The sequence below is a fragment of the Babylonia areolata genome, chromosome 12, assembly GCF_041734735.1.
Source record: "Babylonia areolata isolate BAREFJ2019XMU chromosome 12, ASM4173473v1, whole genome shotgun sequence".
NCBI classification, from domain to species: Eukaryota; Metazoa; Mollusca; class Gastropoda; order Neogastropoda; family Buccinidae; genus Babylonia; species Babylonia areolata.
In genome coordinates, this window is record NC_134887.1 from 29,750,751 (window position 1) to 29,772,869 (window position 22,119).

The 22,119-nt window shown below is 45.4% G+C and overlaps 1 protein-coding gene across 1 annotated transcript; it reads left to right on the top strand.

The window, feature by feature from the left end:
* The first annotated feature begins 1,006 nt into the window (after positions 1-1,006).
* Positions 1,007-9,069, top strand: LOC143287888 (uncharacterized). The gene is made up of 7 exons (XM_076596127.1): positions 1,007-1,191; positions 2,004-2,108; positions 2,678-2,801; positions 5,195-5,853; positions 6,488-6,540; positions 7,315-7,407; positions 8,859-9,069. The coding sequence occupies exons 1-7, from the start codon at positions 1,054-1,056 to the stop codon at positions 9,067-9,069; spliced, it is 1,383 nt and encodes a 460-aa protein (XP_076452242.1). The 5' UTR covers positions 1,007-1,053.
* The last annotated feature ends 13,050 nt before the right edge of the window (positions 9,070-22,119 follow it).

Below are 22,119 nucleotides of genomic sequence, written 5' to 3' on the forward strand. Positions count from 1 at the left end.
TGGGTTTTGTCCCGCGTATCATACCGGACATGTCCTTGATCAGTGGGGATATTTTGTGTGTGTGTGTGCTGTTTTGTTTTGAAATTATTTATCCATGGCCTTGGCCAAACACAGATCACTTTTCAAGAAAAAAAATGAACGAAAGGTCACCACATTCATTTATGCACATGAGGCATATTTCATTATGATTATGTGTCCTCTCAAACCACTCATAACTTTCCAACTCCCATTGCTCCATTAGTGACAAAGTTGAGTTCACTCATTCATTCCAGCCTCATGTCATATGCAATAATCAGTACATAAAAATCTATTTCTTAACCATAAAATAAACCAGACACTTGTTGTTGTCATGTGAAATCCAAGGAAGCATGTCTTTCTGCCCCTTTCCATGACCCATCTTCATCCCTGTTCATCATGGATCCTTCATAAGCTCAGGGAGCAATATGATTATTGCTGATTCACATCATTCAGTTACTGACAGAAGTTATCAATGAATGAGAATAGCTGAAAGAGCCTTCAGAAAATAATCATTCATTCTTTTGAACTTTCCACACAATAAGAACCCCTGAACAACCAACGCTCAATTGGACAAAACAGAACCTGGCCACCCTAACACTAATAACAGTGATTAATAACTCATACTGCATGGAACACTTTAAGAAACAATCATTTTATTACCATTTCTTTGTCATGTTATGTCACATTTTTCACTTCGCAGAGGAGAAACATTCTATCAGAAGTAAATGCCTCGAGCTACATTTTTGTGGCATTTACCAAGGGAGAAAATTATAATTTGGAGAATATTATTTCATGATTTTTGGTTTTTTGTTAAGATAAAGAGGGGGAGGGGAGATGGGGGGGCAGGGGTTCCCATAAAAATAATTGAACACAGAACAGTTTTTTGTTCCCCATTACAGCGTAGAGGTAGACTTTGGGGCATTTTCAGAGCTGTGCTATTTAAACCTGCTCCTTTTCTGAATAACTGCTTTTCTTATTGCAGGAGTTGAAGAAAACAAACATAACTGTTGACACATTTCTTGACCTTGACCCAAGATGGCTGCCCAGGATCCAAGGGTAGAAAATCTGGATGAGTTTGATGAAGCAGAGGAAATGTCGGCCACGTTTTGCAAACAGATATCAGAGCAAGAATATGAAGAGCAGACATCTGAAGAGACTGAGAAGGCCTTGAATGTAAGTTGCCATTGTGTCAGATGAAGAATCATTCAACCTGAATTCTAGTTTTGTTAGTGTTGCTCATTTCTTTTCTATTCGTTTTGTTTATTTGTTGTTGTTGTTTTTTGTTTTTTTTTAACAACAATCTTGTTTAAAGTTGTTATTTATCAATTGATTTTTATTTTTAAGTGCTTGATTGCCAGAGATATTGTCACCAATGATGAGAGCAACCACTCTATCACAAAAAGTGTCAGCTGTACATCTGTGAACTGCCTCTGACTCACTGTGAGTGTGAGGGCTTCAGACACTTTTACTGTTGAGTCAGCACTGTTCATTATCAACATCACTGAAGGCTTCAAACACTTTGACCTATGAATTATCAGTTTGTCTTGGGTTAATGTTCCATCTGATTTGGCTCACCGTAAAAAGTCTGTAGAGCCTTTATTATGTCTACATAAAACAAAGATGATAAGTTAAATAACAAAAAATAATCATGAATAATTTGATTTCAGTTTTGATTAATGATTGTACTTTCTGTTGAGTGATTTTATATGATTATGGTATAGCTTCTTCAGTTGTTTTGCTGTTCTCTGAAATATACCCAATGAGCAAAGATCTGTTCTTTTCAATTCTTTTTAATTTGCCATACTGGTAGTGTGTATTTCTATATAACTACTAAACCAAGTAGCCATTAGGCGATTAGCTGTCTGAAAGTTATTGATTTAAATTGTATTCAAATAAAGAAAAAGACAACACTGTTTTTTAACAGCAGCCATGAAAACATGTGGAAATATTTCAGCTAGCGTGCTGTTTTTGTGCTGTCTGTTCAGGATCTGTGCAGCTATCTCCAGCAGAACCCTGAAGCATACTTCCGTATCATTCGCAAAAGGAAACAGGAGGAACTAGAGAATGCTGGAATGTTTTCATATTTGAAGGTAAGTCTGATGGTATTCAGGAGCATCCTCTACTTCTGCCATTTTAATCTTCCCCAACCAAAGTCAGGTAGCCATTCACGGATAGATACGTTTATTTTTGTCACAACAGATTTCTTTGTGTGAAATGTGGGCTGCCCTTCCCTGGGAGAGTGCATCGATACAGTGCAATGCCTTTTTTTTTCTTCTTTTTTTTTTTTTTGTCTGCCTGCAGGTGTATTTGTTTTTCTGTCATTGTGGATTTTTCTGCAGAATTTTGCCAGGCACAGCTTTTTTGTTGCTGAGAGTTTGTTTATGTGAACTGAGTGCATGCTACACACTGGACCTCAGTTTATCATCTCATTGATTGACTAGCATCCAAACCACCACTCAAGGTCTGGTGGAGGGTGGGTAAAATACTGGCGAGTGTGGGATTCAGACCTGTGTACTCAGATTCTCTTGCCTCCTTTGTGGACACATTACCACAAGGGCACTGCGCACATTATATATTGACATTCTGTTTTCTTTGAGAGCGCAGGCTGTGAGTCTGTCTCCATTCTGATAGCATTTCATGTAGATTGTGCGTGTTTCAGGTGAAGATGATGAGTTTGCTGCATGGGGAGCAGTACCCAGCTTGTCTGGTGTCCCCAGAACACTCCACCCAGCAGCTGAACCAGCTGAGGACAGACATACAGAAAGCCTTCACTTACTCTGAGGGTGAGTCCACATATAGAGAGCACTTTGAGGATGAGTCCACACACAGAGCCTTCACTTACTCTGAGGGTGAGACCACACATATAGAGCCTTCTCTTACTCTGAGGGTGAGTCCACACATAGAGCATTCACTTACTCTGAGGGTGAGTCCACACATATAGAGCCTTCTCTTACTCTGAGGGTGAGTCCACACATAGAGCATTCACTTACTCTGAGGGTGAGTCCACACATATAGAGCCTTCTCTTACTCTGAGGGTGAGTCCACACATAGAGCATTCACTTACTCTGAGGGTGAGTCCACACATATAGAGCCTTCTCTTACTCTGAGGGTGAGTCCACACATAGAACATTCACTTACTCTGAGGGTGAGTCCACACATATAGAGCCTTCTCTTACTCTGAGGGTGAGTCCACACATAGAACATTCACTTACTCTGAGGGTGAGTCCACACATATAGAGCCTTCTCTTACTCTGAGGGTGAGTCCACACATATAGAGCCTTCTCTTACTCTGAGGGTGAGTCCACACATATAGAGCCTTCACTTACTCTGAGGGTGAGTCCACACATAGAGCCATCACTTACTCTGAGGGTGAGTCCACACATAGAGCCTTCACTTACTCTGAGGGTGAGTCCACACATATAGAGCCTTCACTTACTCTGAGGGTGAGTCCACACATAGAGCCTTCACTTACTCTGAGGGTGAGTCCACACATAGAGCCTTCACTTACTCTGATGGTGAGTTCACACACAAAGCCTTCACTTACTCTGAGGGTGAGTCCACACATAGAGCCTTCTCTTACTCTGATGGTGAGTTCACACATAGAGCCTTCACTTAATCTGGTGAGTTCACACACAAAGCCTTCACTTACTCTGAGGATGAGTCCACACATAGAGCCTTCACTTAATCTGATGAGTTCACACACAAAGCCTTCGCTTTGATGGTGAGTTCACACACAAAGCCTTCACTCTGATGGTGAGTTCACACACAAAGCCTTCACTTACTCTGAGGGTAATTCCACGCACAAAGTCTTCACTTATTCTCAGGGAGAGTTGTTCAGAGGAAGCCTTAACTTACTCTGGGGATGAGCTCACAGAAAGTCTTCACTAACTTTGAGGATATGTTAACAGCAATGACACAGAAAGCCTTCACTTACTGTGAGGGTATGTTCACAGTAATAACACAGACAGCCTTCACTTACTGTGAGGGTATGTTAACAGTAACAACGCAGAAAGCCTTCACTTACTGTGAGGGTATGTTAACAGTAACAACACAGAAAGCCTTCACTTACTGTGAGGGTATGTTAACAGTAACAACACAGAAAGCCTTCACTTACTGTGAGGGTATGTTAACAGTAATAACACAAAGTCTTCACATACTGTGAGCATGAGTTAACAGCAGAAACACAGAAAGCCTTCACTTACTGTGAGGGTATGTTAACAGTAACAACAAAGAAAGCCTTCACTTACTATGAGGGTGGATTAACAGCAGAAACACAGAAAGCCTTCACTTACTGTGAGGGTGAATTCACATTTCCTTGCCAGTCCCTTGTGATGTCAGTCTGTACAGACACTGTGGAATGAGAAACTTGTGTCTTGAACCATACTTTAGTTCCAGTTCACTTAAACCATTTTATCGAAGGGAGAAAAGTCTGTTAGTGTTCCTTTTTAAGGGAGTGTGCACACACAGAGACCATGGAACAAGGAACTGGTTCTGTTCTGTTTGTCATTGTACAAAGAACCAGTGTGTTTGGAATGGAACTGGTAATGTTCTGGTGGTGACAATATTCAGGAGAAAGTAATAACCTGGTGTAAGGGAAGGAAATCTTTTATTCAGTTTACACTTTTCAAACGTTTCAGCAATCATTGTACAAAATGCACACCAAATTTTATATCAGTCCATTCAGAAACAATGTGTTTCTGTTTTTTGTGTTTTTTTTTGTTTTGTTTGTTTGTTTTTTGGTTTAACCTGCCTTCAGTACTTGAAAATTACTTGGTCTGGAATAATGAGAAAACTTAGTTTCATTTTGCATGAAATGGGTGGATAAACTCTATAACAGTGACTGCTCATGTATGCAGTCAACATATGAACATGCACTTGTAAGCATACATGCACACATGTATGTATGTATCTTGTTATGTGTTGTACTCATAGAAGCAGAAGAGGGAGGATTCATTTATAAAAGTTCTTTTTTTGTGTGTGTGGCTGGGTTAAGGTTTCAGTTCTACACTTAATTAATTTTAGGGTGGTTTTTTTTGTATCATCTGAATTTAGATTTGTTCATGAAGTATGTCAGGTTTTTTTTTATGTGAAAAACCTGAAATATGAAAGGCTGAGAAGAAAATTTTTCTTTTCTTTCCTTTTTTTTATATATGTATATATTTTTATCTTATCTCAGAAAGTAAAGGACGTCGGTACTCCAAGCGAATAGCTGCCCGCAGCAGAATGGTTGAAGTGTCGGAGCAAGGAGACACGCCTGTGCTGCCTTCCCAGCAGGCCCTGCGCTGTAAAAGACTGGGGTCAGACACACACGGGTCCACCACCACCACTCCGCCAGGGAAGGACATCAGAGAGAGGGTGCTGAGGTCTGCAGGGAAGAGAAAACCTGACGCCCCTGTGGGCCTGGCCAAGCTGGTTGGAGCGCCTCCCCCCGTCATGGCCGTTCTGCCCAGCAAGACTGGTGGCCCCCCTGTCGACACCCCTCCTCCCTCCCAGGAACCACCGCTGGTGACCGCCCCTCCCCCACCACCACCTCCTCCTCCTCCCCCTCCCCCTCTCCTCCCACAGCACAGAGCAGCTGCTGACAGGAACTCCCGAGGTCCTCAGGCCAAGAGGAGACGGAGCGTGTCAAGGGAGGAGGGGGAAGGTGGGGGGTGCGTGTTGGTGCGGTCACCTCTGACCTCTGTGCGGAGGAAGAAGTCATTAGGTGGAGGTCCTGTACCCACGTCTGACGACCAACCGAAGGGGAAGGAGGTGGAGGGATCTGGGGACAGTGGTGATGGTGGTGGGAAGGTAACTCCTTCCGGCACCGCGCCCTCCTCTCCTTCTGACAACGAGGTTGGTTGGTTATTGCTGTGCATGATTTCTGTTCTCGTTTCTTTCTGATAATACCCTCCTAAAATGTGTATAGCACTGCAATGAAGATGGCTGGTTGTTGCTGTGCATGATTATTGTTCACATTTCTTTCTGATGATACCCCCATCAAAAAAAGGATGTGCTCATCTGGTTTTCCCTTGGCAAGAGTCAGCTTGTCCTCCAATTTCCCAAAAGAAGGAAAGATGTTTGAAATGTTAATGCTTGACACAATGCTTATAAAATGGTATCATATTCTGCTCGTGTTTACAGAGAAAATGTCCAGTGAAAGTGTAGCTAGTGGTGTAGAAATAGGTAATTTTCTGTTTTATTTTGGGGTTTGTGTATATGTAATTAATTTGGGTATTGAATATGATATTGTGATTGATTTTTTTTTTTTTATATAAAGTAAACCCTAAAATCTAAAAGTTACTATCTTATTGAGCTTGAACAGACAAAAATGGTTTTGAGACCATTCTCAATTTTGTGGTGGGTATTTCTTTTTTTTTTCCTTGTTTAATATTTATTTAAGTCTGTTGGCTACTGATATATGCCTTGATGTAAAAACAACAGGAAATTTACATCAAATGATATTTTTTTCATCTTTTCGTTGTTTTAGTTTATTACGCCAGAGATGGACCTACCAGTTGTAAAGAAACACAAACGCACCTTGTGAGTACAAATTTATATTTATCAAATCCACGAAAGCAATAAAAATGTTCAAAGCATCATTGTCTTTCTGGAATATCTTTCTCCACTGTACTTGTCTGGGTAAAGAAGAGAAGATAGCATCCTTTCTCTTTCCCCCCATGTTTTCACAGTCATTCCTTGATTGGTGCCAGCTGCAGAGACTCTGTCAAACGATTGGTTGGTGAGTAGTTCAGTACTGTGCAAGCTGGTTTCCTTTCCCTTCTTACTCTAGTGTTGGTATTCAGGAGTAGGGGGTTAAAAAAAAAAAAAAAAGGTCTGAAGCCTTTCACGGCCTCTTGGGAAGTGAATTCATATCCACTGTGTCAAGGGCTCTCCTTCCACATCTTTAACATTCTCCAACTGAAGTCAGGTACCCATTCACACATGGGGAAATCGGAATGAAGTGCCTTTCCCAAGGACACACCATTACAGGGCCTCAGAGTACCCTGATCACTGGTGAACACTGGATCAGAAGTCCAGCACTTTATTCTGCCATAACGCCTCAAGGGTTCGCAGTTTGCTGGGGGTGGCTGTGTTGTTCACATGGAATGGTTTTTGGAGATTTTTATATGTGTTTGTGATTTTGTTCAGAGTGTTTCTTTTTAATGTTACATTTTGCTTGCGTAAAGTGCCTTGAGCATTATTGTATTTTGATGAAAGGCACTATAGAAATAAACTATTATTATGATTATTATTATTAAGAGTTGGGGAAAGGGGGTGGGTACATCTTGGTTACTGTGGTGGTGTGTGTTTCAGGTCCAGTGTGTCGACAGGCAGTGTGAGCAGCCTTCACAGTGAGCTGATGTCCTCCAACCCTCTGGCCAGACTGCGCTGTACCCAGGTTCTCAGGTCAGTCCTGTGCTGTGGTGAGGTATGTTGTGTGGTGAGGTGTGTGGTGTCTGGGTGTCCTGCTCAAAGTTCCTGACCAGCACAGTGAGTGTCTGTAAGTATCTAACTTGGGCCTGGTAAACTACGGGATATTGTTATGAAAGGAAGTGTAGTCTAGAGTACAGCCTTGTCACTTAATCCCAAACCTAATGGACCAGCATAGCAGCAGATACATTATTATCCTCCTCCGTCTTCAATATAAAGAAAAAGTTCCAAATTCTCTGGCCTTTCATGTCCCCTCATGGTAACCTTCGTTTCAATCCATCTCCACTTCTGTGCTGATGGTGAGTCCTGTCAAGGTCTGAGACATTGGCAGATTTCATGAGGGACTGTCGTTGGAGGGACATGGTGGTGGTCTCCACTCTGGGGGGGACACTCACTCAGTCTGGCTCAGTGACTAAGCAGTTACTGTCATCAGTAGGGGACTTAGTGGGTGGTATCCTAAGTTCGTCAGAACAGGCACTACTGAACACCACCGAAGTGACTCAGCAGCAGTGTAGTGTCTCCTCTGGTGTGTGGCCTCCTGGCGACCTAACATCGATGGTTTCCTGTGAACTGCTGATGCTGGGGCTGTGACAGACAAACTTGGGTGTGGCTGTGTATAGGGGGACTTGGAATGAGCAGTGTGGAAGTAATGCCACTGAAATGGTGTGGAAGTAATGCCACTGAAATGGTGTGGAAGTAATGCCACTGACATGGTGTGGATGACGACTTGGAATGAGCAGCGTGGAAGTAATGCCACTGAAATGGTGTGGAAGTAATGCCACTGAAATGGTGTGGATGACGACTTGGAATGAGCAGCGTGGAAGTAATGCCACTGAAATGGTGTGGAAGTAATGCCACTGAAATGGTGTGGATGACGACTTGGAATGAGCAGCGTGGAAGTAATGCCACTGAAATGGTGTGGAAGTAATGCCACTGAAATGGTGTGGATGACGACTTGGAATGAGCAGCGTGGAAGTAATGCCACTGAAATGGTGTGGAAGTAATGCCACTGAAATGGTGTGGATGACGACTTGGAATGAGCAGCGTGGAAGTAATGCCACTGAAATGGTGTAGATGACGGAGCAGCCAAAAAAACAACAAATAACGGTCTTGGAATTTCAATAAAACCTTTGACCAGCACCATTCAACGAAGAGCCTAATGAATTACACAAAAAAGAAGTGGTGCAACTTGAACATTACATGGATGCAGTTGTATCAGCCAATGTCTTTCATCAGCAGTGTTGCAGGCAAATCCTTCATTCAGTTTCGCTTTGGGTTTGGTAGGGAATATGTCCAGTCTGGTCTGGAAAAAAGTGTTGGAATTTTATTTTCATGATATACACAGGACCTTTTTTTTTTCTTTTCTTTTTTTTACATTTTGGCGTGTGTGGGAATCGTGTAAACTGGGTAAATTCTGTTTGGTGCAGGTCCCCGGGGGGCACCCCTCTGCGCACCCTGAACGGGCCCCGCGTGCCCACGGAGCCCCTGCACCGGGCCCTGGTGACGGTGCTGCAGCAGAAGTTCCGCAACGTGCGCACGCCCAGCCCCATGGCTGGCGGCTCCGGCACTTCCCTGTGCAGCCCTGACCCCGCCCCCACCTCCAAAAACACCAGTCTGAATGGCACCTTCTCCCCCTAACTCCCCCCCCACCCCCACCCCCCACCTCCAAAAACACCAGTCTGAACAGCACCTTCTCCCCCTAACTTCCCCCCTACCCCTACCCCCCACCTCCAACACCAGTCTGAATGGCACCTTCTCCCCCTAACTCCCCACCCCACCCCCACCCCCCACCTCCAAAAACACCAGTCTGAATGGCACCTTCTCCCCCTAACTCCCCCCCTACCCCCACCTCCAACACCAGTCTGAATGGCACCTTCTCCCCCTAACTCCCCTCCCCACCCCCACCCCCCACCTCCACCAACACCAGTCTGAATGGCACCTTCTCCCCCTAACTTCCCCCCTACCCCCACCCCCCACCTCCAACACCAGTCTGAATGGCACCTTCTCCCCTAACTCCCCACCCCACCCCCACCCCCCACCTCCACCAACACCAGTCTGAATGGCACCTTCTCCCCCTAACTTCCCACCCCACCCCCACCCCCCCACCTCCAAAAACACCAGTGTGAATGGCACCTTCTCCCCCTAACTCCTCCCCCACCCCCACCCCCCCACCTCCACCAACACCAGTCTGAATGGCACCTTCTCCCCCTAACTTCCCACCCCACCCCCACCCCCCACCTCCAAAAACACCAGTCTGAATGGCACCTTCTCCCCCTAACTTCCCACCCCACCCCCACCCCCCACCTCCAAAAACACCAGTCTGAATGGCACCTTCTCCCCCTAACACCCCCCCTACCCCCACCCCCCACCTCCAACACCAGTCTGAATGGCACCTTCTCCCCCTAACTCCCCACCCCACCCCCACCCCCCACCTCCAAAAACACCAGTCTGAATGGCACCTTCTCCCCCTAACTCCCCTCCCCACCCCCACCCCCCACCTCCAAAAACACCAGTCTGAATGGCACCTTCTCCCCCTAACTCCCCACCCCACCCCCACCCCCCACCTCCACCAACACCAGTCTGAATGGCACCTTCTCCCCCTAACTCCCCACCCCCACCCCCAGCCCCCACCTCCAAAAACACCAGTCTGAATGGCACCTTCTCCCCTAACTCCCCACCCCACCCCCACCCCCCACCTCCACCAACACCAGTCTGAATGGCACCTTCTCCCCCTAACTTCCCACCCCACCCCCACCCCCCACCTCCAAAAACACCAGTCTGAATGGCACCTTCTCCCCCTAACTCCTCCCCCACCCCCACCCCCCACCTCCACCAACACCAGTCTGAATGGCACCTTCTCCCCCTAACTTCCCACCCCACCCCCACCCCCCCACCTCCAAAAACACCAGTCTGAATGGCACCTTCTCCCCCTAACTTCCCACCCCACCCCCACCCCCCACCTCCAAAAACACCAGTCTGAATGGCACCTTCTCCCCCTAACTCCCCACCCCACCCCCACTCCCCACCTCCACCAACACCAGTCTGAACAGCACCTACTCCCCCACCCCTGCAACCCCTCCCCCCACCCCCCACCTCCAACACCAGTCTAAACGGCGCCTTCTCCCCCTAACTCTTCCACCCCTGCAACCCACCGCCCCACCCCCCACCCCCCACCTCCACCAACACCAGTTTGAACGGCGCCTTCTCCCCCTTTATGGACCAGTGCTGGTGACAGCTGCCGTTGCTTGTTTTGTTTCAACCTTTTGTGGGACTTCCCAGCCTGATATATAATTGGGAGATTTTGTGGGTGTGTAGTTTTGCAAAATGTGATTGCCCCTCTGGGCTGCTTTGAATTTGATGCAAGAATAGTTAATGCTAACAGTAGTCTGTGTGTTTGTAATGTATGTGAACTGTGGGAATCGCAGGAGTGGTAGACAGGCATGATCTGAAATCTGTTGAAGACTGTAAGTAATTTAAAGCACTGCATATTTCCACGTGTATTGCAATGTGATTAAAGCACGCTTAACTTCATAGATGATATCAGTGAACATTGAAAGAATTTTGCCATCACTTGCCTTATAATCATACCTCATGAAAGATTTGGTGGTTAATTCTCAGCACAAGAATGTACCTAATTTGTTTGTTTGTTTTAGAGATTTTCGTGTATGCATTTGTATTGCTTTTACAGAAGTTGAATTTAAAAGATTAAAGGTCCCATTACCTCTTACACATTTCAGCCATGTGGGCAGACTCCACAGGTTGGATGGATGCGGAGAAGAAGCACAACAGATGGTGCAAGATGATTTTCTTTCACTTCTTAGTATTGGCAGTCTGGGATTGGGGCGTCAAAAAAAAGGTGAAAGGTGCCACAGCCTTTTATGGACATCTGAGCGGTGAATTCATATCTGCTGTGTCTAAGGCTCGGCATAGTAAGGCAGGGCCAATCCTCTTGTGCCGTTTTAATCTTTCCCAAAGTCAATTACCCATTCACACCTGGGCTGAGAGAAGAAAATCAGAGTGCCTTTGCCAAAGACACAACACTATACTGAAACAGGACCTTGAACAGTGATCTTTAAAATCAGAAGTCCAATGCCTTACTGATTGTACCATGGTGCCTCCTAGTATTCCCTTTACTGTTAAAGGCTAAGTTAAAAAAAAGAATTTATTATGTTCAATTCATTTGTATATGTGCTGACGTGTTGAAATGGCCTTCAGCTTGTTTATGGCGTGTCTGTTTCGATCCCAGCACATTTCAGCGTCCCCTTTACAGACTTCACCTTCCTCTAGTGGTATTGGGAGAAGAAACAAACCAATGTGTGAGTGGAGTGATGGCCTAGAGGTAACGCATCCGCCTAGGAAGCGAGAGAATCTGGTTCAAATCACGGCTCTGCTGCCAGTATTTTCTCCCCCTCCACTAGACCTTGAGTGGTGGTCTGGACGCTAGTCATTCGGATGAGACAATAAACCGAGGTCCTGTGTGGAGCAAGCACTTAGCGCACGTAAAAGAACCCACGGCAACAAAAGGGTTGTTCCTGGCAAAATTCTGTAGAAAAATCCACTTAGATAGGAAAAACAAATCAAACTGCACGCAGGAAAAAATACAAAAAAAAAAGGGTGGCGCTGTAGTGTAGCGACGCGCTCTCCCTGGGGAGAGCAGCTTGAATTTCACACAGAGAAATCTGTTGTGATAAAAAGAAATACAAATAATAGCCAGTACTTCTCTATGGGTAACTTCAAGTAAGATTTATAAAGTTAGATGAATTATCTGTTTTTTAATGTTAACTTTGTGGCAGTTTATACAAATGTGTGTTTATCTGTTGATGTACAAACCAGAGAAAAACTGCGTGTTGAGGAAAGAGAAACCTGGGCAGTCTGATGTGCAGTGTTTTGGGCGGTGGTTTGCATGAGTTCAGATCAGTTTTCGGTTTCTCAAGGAGGTGTCACAGGATTTGGATAAAATCCATTTATGCTACACCACATCTGCTCAGCAGGTGCCTGACCAGCAGCGTAACCCAACACACTTAGAATGTAAGTAAAAATGAAGTGTGAAGTGAAATGTTTTCACTGTTTACTCATGGTGGAGTCTTCAGCTGGTGTCTGTTTCTCCAGGCATCAAAAGCCAGTGCTTAATTAACTGCCAGCTTGTTTTCTTGGTGAGGTACGTTTCTTACAGTCTTCTTCTTCTTCTTCTTCTGCGTTCGTGGGCTGCAACTCCCACGTTCACTCGTATGCACACGAGTGGGCTTTTACGTGTATGACCGTTTTTACCCCGCCATGTAGGCAGCCATACTCCGTTTTCGGGGGTGTGCATGCTGGGTATGTTCTTGTTTCCATAACCCACCGAACGCTGACATGGATTACGGGATCTTTAACGTGCGTATTTGATCTTCTGCTTGCATATACACACGAAGGGGGTTCAGGCACTAGCAGGTCTGCACATATGTTGACCTGGGAGATCGTAAAAATCTCCACCCTTCACCCACCAGGCGCCGTCACCGTGATTCGAACCCGGGACCCTCAGATTGACAGTCCAACGCTTTAACCACTCGGCTATTGCGCCCGTCGTTTCTTACAGTGATATCATAGCATGCTAGGCCTTGTTTGTTTATTTTTCTGGACAGATATGTACCTTGTGGTTCTATCACTACTTTGTTTATTTATAGTCCTGGACTGATATGTTTCTTGTAGCTCTATCACTACCTTGCCTGTGTATTTTCCTGGACAGATATGTTTCTTGTGGCTCTGTCACTACCTTGTTTATTGTCCTGGACAGATATGTTTCTTGTGGCTCTGTCACTACCTTGTTTATTGTCCTGGACAGATATGTTTCTTGTGGTTCTGTCACTACCTTGTTTATTGTCCTGGACAGATATGTTTCTTGTGGCTCTGTCACTACCTTGTTTATTGTCCTGGACAGATATATTTCTTGTGGCTCTGTCACTACCTTGTCTGTGTATTTTCCTGGACAGATATGTTTCTTGTGGCTCTGTCACTACCTTGTTTATTGTCCTGGACAGATATGTTTCTTGTGGCTCTGTCACTACCTTGTTTATTGTCCTGGACAGATATGTTTCTTGTGGTTCTGTCACTACCTTGTTTATTGTCCTGGACAGATATGTTTCTTGTGGCTCTGTCACTACCTTGTTTATTGTCCTGGACAGATATATTTCTTGTGGCTCTGTCACTACCTTGTTTATTGTCCTGGACAGATATGTTTCTTGCAGTTCTATCATTGCTCAGTTCTTTTATTCCAGATTATGCATGTGCCTTTCCTTCCCTCTTTGCACAGCCGTAACATGACTTACCTGCTCACACTTTATTGCTCATCCCACTTGTGTTCTTCACCTCAACACCTTACATATGTGATGCATAAGGCAATGGGTCTCCTGCCACTGCAGGAGTGTTTTTTTTCAAGCAAGGTATACCACATGTCAAGTAATGTACACCAGTAGTATTGGTAGTTTGGGTTGATTTATGTATGAACTGGAAAATGCGCATTGCATGTATTGACTGTTGTTCAAAGAAATATATATTTTTTTAGCATTATGTTGTTTCCCATTGAAATTTGTGTGTATGTAAAGAATTCTTGATGTATGCTAATAAAGATATTGATAGTGATGTGGAAGTGTTGATGTGGAAGAAGTCTCTGTGTCATATTCTAGAAAGAATTATATTACTCATTATTATACTACAATAGGAGCTTTGGAAAGAATATGCATAACAAAAAAGAAAGAAATGTACCTTCATTTCTTCTTGATATTTGTTATAAGAGAAAAAATGTTTTTCTGTGTAGGGCTGTTGGAAGATATTTATTTCCATGGCCTCCCTGACAATTATTATCTGTTACAGTATATATGGTGAGCACATGACCTTTGTTAATGATAATTATTGTAAACAGTGTGTTGGTTTGGTGTGTTTGTGTGTGTGCATGAATATTAATAAGAAGAAAAAAAGCACTGAAAATCCAAAAGAAGTAATTGTCACAGTGAGTCTTGCACAAGTCTGCTGGAGGAAGGGGGCGGGGGGAGGAGGGGGGGGGGGGGGTTCATGATACTGATTGTATAAACAAGTTGAGAAACATCTCCAGTTGGTGGGAATAAACTGGGATCTCATTTATTGGCAGTTCTCTTCTTCCCCCCCCTCTCTCATTTGGGTATAAGAAGGTAATGGCCATTCAGGAATGATTATGAAATTACTGAGTGGGTGTACTTTTGTTATGATGTTTGGCTTTGTTTTCCTCCTTCCCCCCCCCCCTCCCCCCCTTTCTTTCTCTTATTGAAGAAAGGGTGAAGATGGCTTTGTATTAACCAGTAACATAACTAGATGACATAATTAACATGCACACAATTCCACATACCCCTACCCCCGCAGTTTTGCTATGTTTCTGTTGTTATTTATATTTATCAACATCCTTGATATTGAAGAGACTTTCTGTATTTCAATAAAGATAACATAGTGAATCCGCCTTAGGGTTTATCTTTCACCTGCTCTCAATGCCAGCCAAACTGACAATTCATCATTTGAACAGGGGAGGGAAATCTTCACACACTCTGACAAGAAAGAGTTCAGCAACGACACAGAAGATGAACCAAATCCAAGAAGTCTGTTGCAGTATTTCATCCCATTCGCATCACTCCTGTCTTTTACACTGCACTGAAGCTGCATACCAGTGGCGAGTGGGGTGGGTTTTTCATTCATAAGACCCAGAAAGAAGAATATTTGTTAACTTTTTTTGGGGAGCAATTATACAATACTAACCCTGTGGTGTCTACATATTTAACACTGTGTGTGTGAATAAGATAACAGAGGTATGACAAACGATAAAAACTTTCCAAAACTGCTGTGTTGAACTGGTACAACAGGCTCACGCCTGTCTCTCACACCCACACCCTGATGCACTCATGCATTCACACAGGTACAGAGCACAAGAAGGCACTGCAGGCCACAAGAAGGCACTGCAGGCAACAAGAATGTAATGCAGGCCGCAAGAAGGCACTGCTGGCTTCAAGATGGCACACAGGCAATGAGAAGGTACTGCAGATCAAAAGAAGGTACTACAGGCTTCAAGAAGGCACTGCAGACCACAAGGTATTACAGGCCATAAGAATGCAGGCCACAAGAAGGCACTACAGACCACAAGAAGGCACTACAGGCCACAAGGCACTACAGGTCAGGGCACTACAGGCCACAAGGCACTACAGGCCACACGAAGGCACTACAGGGTACCACATGTCACAAGGCACTACAGGCCACAAGAAGGCACTGCTGACACCAACAAGGCACTGCAGGCCACAACAAGGTAATGCAGATCACAAGAAGGTAATGCAGGCTTCAAGAAGGTACTGCAGGCCACAAGAAGGCACTTCTGACCACAAGGTATTACAGGCCACAAGAAGGCACTGCAGGCCACAAGACACTGCAGACCACCAGAAGGCACTTCTGACCACAAGGTACTACAGGCCACACAGACCACAGGAAGGCACTGCATACAGGCCACAAGAAGGCACTGCAGGCCACAAGAAGGCACTGCAGGCCACAAGGTAATGCAGGCTTCAAGAAGGCACTGCAGACCACAAGGAGGCACTGCAGACCACAAGGTATTACAGGCCACAAGATTGCACTACAGGCCACAAGAAGGCACTACAGGTCAGGGCACTACATGCCACAAGGCACTACAGGGCACAAGGCACTACAGGCCACACAAAGGCACTACAGGGCTCTACATGTCAAAAGGCACTACAGGCCATAAGGCACTACAGGTCACAAGAAGGCACTGCAGGCCACAACAAGGTAATGCAGATCACAAGAAGGTAATGCAGGCTTCAAGAAGGTATTACAGGCCACAAGAAGGCACTGCAGGCCACAACAAGGTAATGCAGATCACAAGAAGGTAATGCAGGCTTCAAGAAGGTATTACAGACCACAAGATGGCACTGCAGGCCACAACAAGGTAATGCAGATCACAAGAAGGTAATGCAGGCTTCAAGAAGGTATTACAGGCCACAAGAAGGCACTGCAGACCACAATTTACTACAGGCCACAAGAAAGCACTGCAGGCCACAAGAAGGCACTGCAGGCCACAAGACACTGCAGACCACCAGAAGGTACTTCTGACCACAAGGTACTACAGGCCACAAGAAGGCACTGCAGGCCACAAGAAGGCACTGCAGGCCACAAGAAGGCACTGCAGACCACAAGAAGGCACTACAGGCCACGCAGACTACAAGAAGGCACTACAGGCCACAAGAAGGCACTACAGACCACAAGAAGGCACTGCATACAGGCCACACAAACCACAAGAAGGCACTGCAGGCTACACAGACCACAAGAAGGCACTGCAGACCACAAGAAGGCACTACAGACCACAAGAAGGCACTGTATACAGGCCGCAATAAGGCACTGCGGACCACAGGAAGGCACTGCATACAGGCCGCAATAAGGCACTGCGGACCACAGGAAGGCACTGCATACAGGCCGCAATAAGGCACTGCGGACCACAGGAAGGCACTGCATACAGGCCGCAATAAGGCACTGCGGACCACAGGAAGGCACTGCATACAGGCCACAAGAAGGCACTACAGACCACAAGAAGGCACTACAGGCCACACAGACCACAAGTAGGCACTGTATACAGGCCACAAGAAGGCACTGCATACAGGCCACAGGAAGGCACTGCATATAGGCCACAAGGAGGCACTGCATACAGGCCACAAGAAGGCACTGCATACAGGCCACAGGAAGGCACTGCATATAGGCCACAACGAGGCACTACAGGCCACAAGGCACTGCAGCTTCCCCGAATACCTGTCTATCCCCTTAGGGACTCTCTCTCTCTCTCTCTCTCTCTCTCTCTCTCTCTCTCTCTCTATCTATCTATCTATCTCCCCTCACGCTACCTTTTTGCGTAACGTGCACAGACTGAACAATTAAACAATAGTACAGACTCCACAAAAACCTAGAAACCACTTCATGTTTTAGCAAAATGTTAAGAAATCAAGACATGATTTAAAATGATGAAGGCTGCCAATGGACTGCCTCTGGTCTTTCCTCCAGTACACACAAACGGCTGTTTTTGTTTGGCACATTCCTTGGACTTTTGCCAACTTCTGCGCAGGGGGGGTGGGGACAATTCATACACTCGCAAACCAAAATGGGGACTGGTGGAAAAAATAGTTTTGTTTGTTTGTTTTTAGAGTGTTTTAGCAGGTGACCACCCCATCGCATGACATACAATTACCGTACATTGAGATCGAGTGTTGTGCTATCTAAGTGTAACCGACAGATACACAATGGACAGTTAATTAAAGCGGTTATCTCCCGTGCCCAGCTCCAAGCGGACCGACAAGAAAGGTGGTCAACGGTTATCGCTCGCTTTCTGATACCAACAGCAGTGACTTATCAGGATGGTATCGTCTGTTTCACCATCCGAACTGCTTTGACTTGACCAGAGTGTTAACCCCATTTCCCAGTGTCCTGTTATCTTCTGGCTGGCCCTGACCCAGTTTAGAGAAGTCAGTCGTCTGTTGAACTCATTATTGAACCGCTTTTTAACCATCTACGTGATTATGAGAACAGCCTAGTGTTGATGTTTTGTGCATTGTTTGTGTACTGTTGTATGATAGTCAGTCATGTCCGACTATGACCACCAGAAGAGCGGAGGAGGCAACTGCTGTCCTGACTATCTGGGCCAGAATTTGATTACAGTGGAGAGTGTCTTGCCCAAGTTACATCCCCCACACTCTTGGCCAAGAGGGTTTTAGGACAGTCGGCGTTGGGGATGGTTCCCAAAGGCCAGCTAGCCCCCAAGGCTGCTGCACTAAGAGCCAGTGCAATCTTGCCTCCTAATATCAGTCATAGTCCTTCACAAAAGACCAAGCTGCAAATGATTTCCCATTGCAGTGGAGAAACCATTGATCATACAACTTTCACCTTTCTGTTGTGTGTAGTATACCCAGGCATGATAACAGCCAAGAGTGGATGTTTTATGCATTGTTTGTGTAGTACATGTATACGCCAGGCATGATAACAGCTGTGGACGTTTTATGTATTGTTTGTGTAGTATACCCCCCCAGGCATGATAACAGCCAAGTGTCGATGTTTTATGCATTGTTTGTGTAGTATACCCCCCCAGGCATGATAACAGCCAAGTGTGGATGTTTTATGCATTGTTTGTGTAGTATACCCCAGGCATGATAACAGCCAAGTGTGGACGTTTTATGCATTGTTTGTGTAGTATATCCAGGCATGATAACAGCAAAGTGTCGATGTTTTATGTATTGTTTGTGTAGTATACCGCAAGCATGATAACAGCCAAGTGTGGATGTTTTATGCATTGTTTGTGTAGTATACCCCAGGCATGATAACAGCCAAGTGTGGATGTTTTATGCATTGTTTGTGTAGTATACCCCAGGCATGATAACAGCCAAGTGTGGATGTTTTATGCATTGTTTGTGTAGTATACCCCAGGCATGACAACAGCCAAGTGTGGATGTTTTATGCATTGTTTGTGTAGTATACCCAGGGGATGATAACAGCCAACTGTGGATGTTTTATGCATTGTTTGTGTAGTATACCCCAGGCATGATAACAGCCAAGTGTGGAATGTTTTATGCATTGTTTGTGTAGTATAGCCTAGGCATGATAACAGCCAAGTGTGGATGTTTTATGCATTGTTTGTGTAGTATACCCCAGGCATGATAACAGCCAAGTGTGGATGTTTTATGCATTGTTTGTGTAGTATACCCCAGGCATGATAACAGCCAAGTGTGGACGTTTATGCATTGTTTGTGTAGTATACCCAGGCATGATAACAGCCAAGTGTGGATGTTTTATGCATTGTTTGTGTAGTATACCCAGGCATGATAACAGCCAAGTGTGGATGTTTTATGCATTGTTTGTGTAGTATACCCCAGGCATGATAACAGCCAAGTGTGGATGTTTTATGCATTGTTTGTGTAGTATACCCCAGGCATGATAACAGCCAAGTGTGGACGTTTATGCATTGTTTGTGTAGTATACCCCAGGCATGATAACAGCCAAGTGTGGATGTTTTATGCATTGTTTGTGTAGTATACCCAGGCATGATAACAGCCAAGTGTGGATGTTTTATGCATTGTTTGTGTAGTATACCACAGGCAAAGCGTTTGAAGCATACATATGTTTTGGGACATGCATGGAGTTGTGTGGAACCTGGCAGTGACTGTGGTTAAGTTAAAAGTTGTAAAGACTCACGTGCGCACACACACAACATGCACAAAATGCAATACAATTTGATGCAGTGTAATAACCACGTAACACATTATCCAGTGATGTACTGACAACTCTCTCTCTCTCTCTCTCTCTCTCTCTCTCATACACAGAACCTCCCACCCCCCCCCTCACTCACACACACCACATACGTCTGCATGCTCGTGCATACAGACATTCACACACAAATATAAGTACATAAATACACATGCAAAACAAAGACAAACCAGTTTTTATTTACGTAATTTGTTCATGCAATACCATTTTTTGTCAGGTTAATCCATTCACAGCTGCAGACAAGTATTCTGGTCAGTGTCATCTCTGTGACTACAGGTCAGGATGTCAGTGTCACCTCTGTGATGTCAGGATGTCAGTCACCTTTGCGATTACAGGTCAGGATGTCAGTCAGTGTCACCTCTGTGATTACAGGTCAGGATGTCCGTGCACCTATGTGATTACAGGTCAGGATGTCAGTGTCACCTTTGTTTTATGTAGACTTCTTCCTCTTGACACTGCATTGCATTCATTTTGCCCAACGCTCAGCTGGGCCAACAGCAGAGTGAGAGCTGTATGATCTTCTTCTTCTTCTGCGTTCGTGGGCTGCAACTCCCACGTTCACTCGTATGTACACGAGTGGGCTTTTACGTGTATGACCGTTTTTACCCCGCCATGTAGGCAGCCATACTCCGCTTTCGGGGGTGTGCATGCTGGGTATTTACTTGTTTCCATAACCCACCGAACGCTGACATGGATTACAGGATCTTTAACGTGCGTATTTGATCTTTTGCTTGCGTGTACACACGAAGGGGGTTCAGGCACTAGCAGGTCTGCACACATGTTGACCTGGGAGATCGGAAAAATCTCCACCCTTTACCCACCAGGCGCCGTCACCGAGATTCGAACCCGGGACCCTCAGATTGAAAGTCCAACGCTTTAACCATTCGGCTATTGCGCCCGTCAAGCTGTATGATCAATGGTTCCTCCACTGCAAGGGGAAGTCATTTACAGCTTAGTCTTTTGTGAAGGACTATGACTCTCAAACCAGGAGGCAAGATTGCACTGGCTCTTAGTGCTGCAGTCTTGGGGGCTAGCTGGCCTTTTGGGAAACCACCCCCAACGCCGACTGTCCTAAAACCCTCTTGGCCGAGAGAGTGGGGATGTAACTTGGGCAAGACACTCTCCGCTATAATCAGATTCTAACCCAGATATTCGGGGCAGCAGTTGCCCCCCTCCGCTCTTCTGATGGTCATTGTCGGACACGACTGACTATTATATATATATACACATTTGATCAGCAAAATGGTTGACACCACTTGAAAACAAGAAAGATAAAATTGAGTGATGGCACGCTTACCTGGCTTCACAAAGGTCCAGGGGTTTGGTGGTTAACACATTAACAGCTGGTCAGTGGAAAGGCTGTGTCATAAGGGGTTAAACACATTAACAGCTGGTCAGTGGAAAGGCTGTGTCATAAGGGGTTAAACACATTAACAGCTGGTCAGTGGAAAGGCTGTGTGTCATAAGGGGTTAAACACATTAACAGCTGGTCAGTGGAAAGGCTGTGTGTGTCATAAGGGGTTAAAACACATCCACAGCTGGTCAGTGGAAAGGCTGTGTGTCATAAGGGGTTAAACACATTAACAGCTGGTCAGTGGAAAGGCTGTGTGTCATAAGGGGTTAAACCACATCCACAGCTGGTCAGTGGAAAGGCTGTGTGTCATAAGGGGTTAAACACACCCACAGCTGGTCAGTGGAAATGCTGTGTGTCATAAAGGGTTAAACACATCCACAGCTGGTCAGTGGAAAGGCTGTGTCATAAGGGGTTAAACACATTAACAGCTGGTCAGTGGAAAGGCTGTGTCATAAGGGGTTAACACATCCACAGCTGGTCAGTGGAAAAGCTGTGTGTCATAAGGGGTTAAACACATCCACAGCTGGTCAGTGGAAAGGCTGTGTCATAAGGGGTTAAACACATTAACAGCTGGTCAGTGGAAAGGCTGTGTGTCATAAGGGGTTAAACCACATCCACAGCTGGTCAGTGGAGAGGATGTGTGTCATAAGGGGTTAAACCACATCCACAGCTGGTCAGTGGAAAGGCTGTGTGTCATAAGGGGTTAAACCACATCCACAGCTGGTCAGTGGAAAGGCTGTGTGTCATAAGGGGTTAAACCACATCCACAGCTGGTCAGTGGAAAGGCTGTGTGTCATAAGGGGTTAAACCACATCCACAGCTGGTCAGTGGAGAGGCTGTGTGACCAGATTTCAAGGTGTGCAGGTGGTCAGCCTGTCTGAACTTGTCTGCCCCGTCCCACACAGATTGTGCGATGTGACAGTCCCGCTGTTACCTCCCCTTAACCGTCATCCTTTCTGACCTCGCCACAAGCTTTTGGGTATAGAGGTGTGTGTGTGTGTGTGTGTGTGTGTGTGTGTGTGTGTGTGTGT